The 7,500-nt window shown below is 55.5% G+C and overlaps 1 protein-coding gene across 1 annotated transcript in view; it reads left to right on the top strand.

Moving 5' to 3' along the window:
• The window catches only part of LOC113812829 (plexin-B-like), a gene marked incomplete at its 3' end in the record, with an annotated part of 515,634 nt that extends 508,204 nt beyond the window's left edge, over nt 1-7,430 (top strand). Inside the window, 2 exon segments of the mRNA XM_070128405.1 lie at nt 6,527-7,158; nt 7,272-7,430. Of these exon segments, the coding sequence (XP_069984506.1) occupies nt 6,527-7,158; nt 7,272-7,430 (791 nt within the window).
• Nucleotides 7,431-7,500: the final 70 nt, after the last annotated feature.

Genomic DNA, 7,500 nt, shown 5'->3' with positions numbered 1-7,500 from the left:
CCTCTTTCATCTCTCTTATCTCTTCTCTTTTCTCTCCTCTTTCCTCTCTCCTCTCTCTCTCCTCTTTCATCCCCCCTCTCTCCTCTCTCCTTTTTCTTCTCTCTTATCTCTTATCTCTTCTCTTTTCTCTCCCCTTTCTCCTTTCTCCTCTCTCCTCTCCCGGTTTCCGCTCACGCCCTCCTTTTGGATGTATTAACGCTCTCTCTATATGCACACGTCTTTCAGTCGGCTGAACAGCATGAATAATGGAGAGCATGATTTTAGCCATGAGTCTTGGGAAGGAGGGAGGGAGGGAGGGAGGAGGAGAGGAGAGGAGGGAGGGAGGGAGGAGGAGAGGAGGGGGGAAGGAAGGGGGAGGGAGGGGAAGGAGAGGGAGGGAGGGTGAGGAAAGGGGTGAGGGAGGGAATAGGAAGAGGGGAGGGAGGAAGTGAGGGAGGGAGAAAGGAGGAAGGTGGGAGGGGAGAGGGAGGTGGGAGGGGAGGAGGGAGGGAGGGAGGGAGGAAAGAGGCGATCGCCAGACGTCTTGGTTGCCGTGGGAAAAAAAGGAGGAGGAGGAGGAAGAAGAAGAAGAGGAGGAGGAGGAAGGGGGAAAAGGATGTATGGATGAAGGAGGAAGACGCCATTGAAAAAAAATTCCTTATTCCAGAAAAGAAGTAAATGCAGTTTTGTGGATTGATAGATATGCAAATAAGACCAGGCTTTCGGGAAGGAATAGATAGATGTGTGGAGAGCGAGAAGATGCGAAGTTGTTTTTTTTCTTCCACGGTCGTATGTCAGTTTTTTTCCTCTTCTTGCAAGATTCGCTTGCCGTCAGAGGACTCCCCTCGCCCAGTACCCTCCGCCCCCTACCCTTCCTCTTCTCTTACTCCTTCCCTTTCCCTCTCGTCCTGTTTCTCCTTCTACTATTCCTCCCATTCCCCCCTCCCTAGGTTCCTCCCACTTCTCCTACTCCTCCCCTTCCCCTGTTCTTCCTCCCTTCTCCTACTCCTCCCCTTTCCTCCTCCCCTTCTTCCTCCTTCTCCTACTCATCCCTGTTCCTCTTCCCCCTTCTCCGCCCCCCACTTCTCCTACTCCTCCCCTTCCTTCTCCCCTCTCCCTCTTCCCCCTCCCCTTCTCCATCCTCCCCTTCCACCTCCCTCTTCTTCCCCTTCCCCCTTCCCCTTCCCCCTTCCCCTTCCCCTTCCCCTTCCCTTCCCTGGTCCTCCCCCTGACACACACTCGCACACATATCGTCTTTATTTCGGTCTAGTGCTCACCGTCTCCACTAGATGTCTCCCTGACGCCCTCGACCCACATCCCCCCTTTCCCCTTCCCCCCTCCACCAACACCCCTCCCCTCACCCCCCTCCGCCATTCATTCCAGTCGTTTTCTTCCATTTCCCAGTTCATGGGGGGGGGGGGGTAGAGGTGGTAATGGGGGAGGAGGGGGTGAGTTACCCTCTCCCCCCTCTTCCTCCTCCTCCTTCCCTCTTTCCCCCCCCCCTCCCTCTTCCCCTCCTCCTTCCCTCTTCCCCTCCTCCCCCTCCCCAACCCATACCCCTTTCTAATCCCATGATTGAATTAACTTTACGACAGTTTTCCACTCTGTGACTGATGCATTTTCATGTTTTTTTTTTTTAAGAGCGTGTGTGTGTGACTTTGTATGTGGGCGGTGGGGTTGGGGGGAGAATGAAGGCTCTGTTGTCTCTTTTTTTTTTTAGGGTGGGAGTGGAAGGAGGGAGGGAAGGAAGGAAGAAGAAGAAGAAGAAGAAGAAGAAGAAGAAGAAGAAGAAGAAGAAGAAGAAGAAGAAGAAGAAGAAGAAGGAAAGGGAGGAGGAGAGTGGGAAAGCGAGGAAGGGAGAGGAAAGGATGGAGAGTAGCAGAAAGGGGGAAAGGTTAGAAGGAAAAGAGGAAGAGAGAAAGAGAGAATGAGGAGAAGGGAAGGAAAAGGAAAGAAGAGAGAGGAGAGGAAGCGGGCGAAAGAGAGAGAGAGAGAGAGAGAGAAGAAGAGAAGAGAAGAGAAGAGAGAGAGAGAGAGAGAAGAGAGAGGAGGAAAATGAGGAAGATTGTTGCCAAAGGATCGTGGTTCCAAAAAAGAAAAAAAATGGAGAAGGAGAAGGAGAAGAATAGGAAGAAGAAAAAGAAGAAGGAGGAGGAGGAAGAAGAGGAAAGATAATGATGATAATGAAAAGAGATGGCGGCGACGGGGCGGGCGTGGGGGGGGGGGGGGAGGTATTTTAACCGGCGTCCATTTCAGTCGCAGAAGAACCGCAGGAAATATCGTTTTGCGGCTTCGGGAATAAAAGGGGGTTCAGTGACGTCATCCTTGTCGTCTCCACCGCCGCAGCCAGGGTCATCGTCGTCGTTGTCATTGGCATAATCGTCATCATCAATAATCATCGTCATCATCACCATCAGTCAGTCGTCAATAATCATCATCAGTCATCATCATCAGTGAGTCTTCAGTCATGATCATCATCGTCATCATCATCATTGTCATCATCGTCATTATCATCATCATTATCGTCATCATCATCATTATCATTATCATCATCACCATCAGTCAGTCGTCAATCATCATCATTATCGTCATCATCATCATCATCATCATTATCATCATCGTCATTATCATCATCATCGTCATCATCATCATCACCATGTCAGTCGTCAATCATCATCATCATCATCGTCATCGTCATCGTCATCGTAATTGTCATCACTTGTCGGAGGGAAGTGCTAATAGACAGATCGACAGTCGGTGGGCGTGGCAGAGGAAGTGGGCGGACCTTCCTTCGCGTGCCGGGGGGGGTGGGGGGGGTGATTTGAACGCCTTGTTGACATGGTTGTGTACGTGTGATGGAGGATGAAGAGTAGGTGGAAGAGGAGGAGGAGGAAGGAGGAAGGAGAAGGTAGAAGGGGAGGTGAAGGAGAAGGAGGAGGAGGAAGAAAAAGAAATGGAAGAGAAAGAAAGAGGAGGTAGAAGGGGAAGGGGGTGGAGGAGGAGGGAGAAGGCAGGTGGAAGGAGGAGGAGAGGAAGAAGGAGAGAAAAAAAAGAATAGACGGAGTAAAGGGAATAATAATAATAGGAAGAAAAGGGAAAAGTGAGAGAGTGAGAGAACCACTTCGACTATGCTCGCGCGGGGACAGTTTGCGTGTGCGTGTGTGTGTGTGTGTGTGTGTGTGTGTGTGTGTGTGTGTGTGTGTGTGTGTGTGTGTGTGTGTGTGTGTGTGTGTGTGTGTGAGTGTGTGTGTGTGTGTGTGTGTGAGTGTGTGAGTGTGTGTGTGAGTGTGTGTGTGCTGTGTGTGTATGTATTTGTGTGCGTGTGTGTGTGTGTGTGTGTGTGTGTGTGTGTGTGTGTGTGTGTGTGTGTGTGTGTGTGTGTGCGCGTGTGTGCGTAAAGGTACTTACACGTGTTAAGAGCGTGTACAGACACCGACTTTTAGCTTTTTACTAAGAGGAAGAGAAAAAAAAATGTCCGTTTGAAAAAAAAAAAAAAAAAAATGGGTGAGAAGACAGGGAAGGGAAGGAAGGAAGGAAGGGGGGGGGTGGAGGAGGAGGAGGAGGTGAAGAGAATTGAAAGGAGGGGGGGGGAGGGTGAGGGTGGGGGGGGGGTGAGAGGTGGCAGCGAAGGCACCCTCCCGACTGATGCTGAGGGAGCGTGGCAGGCCGAAGAAAAGGGCGACAGGTTTTCCACTTAAGATGTCTTGGTAATTTGTCGTGTAGCGGGCCGGTGTCTCGTCATTTAGTGGGGGGGGAAGGGTTAGTTTGAAGGGCGTGGGAGTGAGGGGGAAGGGGAGGAGGGGGAAGGGGGTTAGTTTGAAGGGCGTGGGGGTGGGGGAAGAGTTGTGGAGGGGGAGGAAAGGGTGGGATTTGAAGGTTTGAGGGTGGGGGAAGGAATGGGGGAGAGGGGGAAGGGGTTAGTTTGAAGGGCGTGGAGGAGGGTAGGGCGAAGAAGGGCGTTGGGGTGGGCGAGAGGTGGGAAGGGGTTAGATTTAGAAAGGCGTAGGGAATTAGGGAAGGTTGTTGGGGGTGGGGAAGGTTAGTGTTGAAAGAGCGTGGGGGGGAGGGGGAAGGTTTTGGAAGGGAGAGGGGAAGGGGGTTAGATTGAAGCGCGTGGGGGTTGCGAAGGTTTTTTTGGGGGAGGAAGAAGGGGGAAAGGGAGTAGGGGGGAGGGGACGGGAGGGGGTGGTAGTTCTTCGTGTCAAGGAGTCCGAGTGGCGAGGCACCGCGATCGTCCCGTGCCCGTGTTATTACGTAAGGAGAGAAAAAAAATCGGATAAGAAAAATAATATTTGATAAAAAGATGATAGAGACGCTAAAGAAATGAGAAGGGGAGAAAGGAGGCGGCCCGGGAGAGCAGCGGCGGGCGCGAGAGCCGAGAGGCGAGAGGCGAGGCGCGGGACCAATTGGTTCTCGGAGGCGGGCGCGCGGGCGGGCGGGCGGGCGAGCGGGCGGACGAGGCGGCGAGGGCGGAGTCACAGGGGATGTCAGTGAGGGCGACATCAATCAGAAGGCCGTTAATCATGGCCGGTGATGATTGACTGCGGGATACAGGGGGCGGGGCGCGGGTGACGGCCGACACAGGACCTCCATTATGGCCGCCCGACGGAGGAGGATGTCGGGAGGAGGGCCGCCGACGCCGAAGCCTCCTGGGCTGGGTCGGGGCTTGGTCGGGGCGGGCGGGTCGGGCAGGCGGGGCGGGCGGCGGGGCGAGTGCATGGCGCATGAGACACTTGCGGGGGCCGTCTTGCTTCGGTTTTGGCTTCTCTTGCCTCCCTCCTGTTCGCCTCTCCTCGTCGTCTCTTCCTTCCTTCGGGCGGCCCTTTTGCACGGCGGAGGGGGAGGGAAGGGGCGGGGGGAGAGGGGGTTGGGGGGAAGGGGGTGGTAATCCATCATGGCGGATGAGGCGGCCGGACCTGGAGGGCCACGGGCAGGGGCGCCTCTCCCCTCCCTTCCCTCCCTCCCTCGCCCTTCCCAATGGCCGCTTGTCTCCGCCCCTCGCGGGTTTTTTTTCTCACCCTCTCTCACTCCCTCTTGTTTTATCTCTTCTCTGTCTGTCTCTCTCTCTCTCTCTCTCTCTCTCTCTCTCTCTCTCTCTCTCTCTCTCTCTCTCTCTCTCTCTCTCTCTCTCTCTCTCTCTCTCTCTCTCTCTCTCTACCCTTCTCTCTCCCTCTCTCCCTCTCTCTCCTCTCCCTCCCTCCCTCCCTCCCTCCCCTTTCCTCCCTCCCTCTCTCTCTCCCTCCTTACCTTCTTCCCTCCCTATTTCTCCCTCCTTTCCTTTCTCCCTCCTTCTCTCCTATTACTCCCCCCCCGCTTAAGAACTCCCCTCCGCCACCTGCCTGTCATTAGCCTCACCTGCGCCGCCTTGCCATCGCCGCGCCCTTTGCCTCTGCCGCCCCCCACCCCCCCACCCTCCACCGTCACCTCCCCCCCCCTCTGCGCCGTGGTCGTCCCGTGAGACTCGGATCTACGCTGTGGGTCGTGCGTCAGCCTCGAGGTCGTGGCTGTGTGGCGACGACCATGGAAGGAGGATCTGGAAGGGAGGGGAAGGGAGGGGAGGGGAGGGGAGGCGAAGGGAGGGAAGGGAAGGGAAGGAAGGCGAATGGGAGGGAGGGGAGGGAACGGAAGATATGAAAGGGGAAGGGAGGGGAGGGAAGGGAAGGAATGCGAAGGGGAACGAGGTGAGGGAAGGGAAGGGAAGGAAGGCGATGAGGGGAGGGAGGTGAGGGAAGGGAAGGGAAGGGGGAAGGGAGGGGAGAGGGAAGGATGAGAGGGGAGGGGCGGGGGTGAAAGGGGGAGGGAGGGGAGGGGGGGAGGAATATTCGGGCATGGGAGAACGAAGGGGGCAGAGGGAAACAAAAAAAAAAAATAATAATAATGTTGATAATAATGATAATCATCATAGTAATATTACAAAGAAAAATAAGCCGCACCCCCCCCCCCGCCCCACCCCACCCCCTCCTCCCAGCTCCTGGAGGCAACGGCTATTAATCATAGCAATAACGAGAGGCACTCCTGCTTGCTTGCTTGCTTGGGGGGGGGTAAGGGGTAAGGAGGAAGGGGGGGAGGTATTGTGACCTCTGTGTTGTTTTTCGTCTTTATTGCTTTTTGGAATAAGGGCGAAGGAGAGGAGGATTACTGCTTATCTCTTCTTTGGCGATTAGCATCTTGGGCGAGGCGAACGGGAGATGGTTCTCTTCGTCTCCGTCTCCGTCTTCTTCTTCTTCTTCGTCTTCGTCTTCTTAAGAAATCCTTTTCTTTTTCTTTTTCTTTTTTTTTCTTCTGGTTCCGCTTTGGCTTGAGCTTCCAGACCCCATTTTATTATTATTTTTTTGTATGGTAGTTTTTTTGCTATAATTTTTCATGCTTTGAAGTTTTTGTTATTTGTGTTATCATTGCCTTAGCATTTTTGTTATATATATATATATTTTTTTTTAGAATAGCAAGCTAGCTAGTTACCCTAGTGACAATTCTTTCTCATTGCTGACACGCCGCTTCGGCCGCAAACCCTTGAGCTAAAGACAACGCTTGACCTTGTACATTTCAGGCACAGGCTACTACTCATACGCTAACAGTGTGTCACCCTTGAACTCTCCTGTAGTCGAGGGTGGCGGCGGCGGCGACGGCGGCAGCGGCACCATGGGGCGCGGCGGCGGCGGCGGCGGCCCCGGCGTGCAGTTCTACCACCTGGTGCGCACGCCGGAGGACTCGGCCTCGGGCACCCTGGGGTCGTCGCGGGACGGGCGCGACCGCACCTACGGCACCCACAAGGCCATCCCGGAGATCTTCCTGACGCGGCTGCTGTCCACCAAGGGCACCGTGCAGCAGTTCGTGGACGACTTCTTCCGGACCATCCTGAGCGCCAACGACGGGCTCCCGCCGGCCGTCAAGTGGCTCTTCGACCTGCTGGACGACGCCTCGCGCGCCCACGGCATCACCGACCCCGAGGTCATCCACGCCTGGAAGTCCAACTGCCTCCCGCTGCGCTTCTGGGTCAACTTCATCAAGAACCCCGACTTCATCTTCGACATCGCCAAGACGCCCACGGTCGACTCGTGCCTCTCGGTCATCGCGCAAACCTTCATCGACGCCTGCTCGACGGCCGAGCACCGCCTGGGCAAGGACTCGCCCTCCAACAAGCTGCTCTTCGCCAAGGACATCCCGCGGTACCGGGCGCAGGTGAGGGGCGGCGCCGCTCGTCGGCTTTCCTTCCGCACACTGATTTACTCGCCGCGAAGTCTCTCTCCGCGCTTTCTCCCCGTTTATCACTCATTCTCGTCTCCCCCTTCCAGGTGAAGAGCTTCTACAGCGACGTGTCGAGCGCGCAGCCGGTGAGCGAGCAGGAGCTGGGCCAGCACATGCAGCAGCTCTCGGCCGCCCACCAGGGCCACTTCGACAACCTGGCCGCCCTCAAGGAGCTCTACATCTACGTCACCAAGTACCACGAGCTGGTGAGTGGCTTCCCCGCCCGGGGTGACCCTGGGGGGACCCTGGGGCTGGGGTCATTTAGGTATTGACTCG

Source organism: Penaeus vannamei, chromosome 12 (assembly GCF_042767895.1).
Source record: "Penaeus vannamei isolate JL-2024 chromosome 12, ASM4276789v1, whole genome shotgun sequence".
NCBI classification, from domain to species: domain Eukaryota; kingdom Metazoa; phylum Arthropoda; class Malacostraca; order Decapoda; family Penaeidae; genus Penaeus; species Penaeus vannamei.
This window is presented reverse-complemented; position numbering and strand designations above follow the sequence as displayed.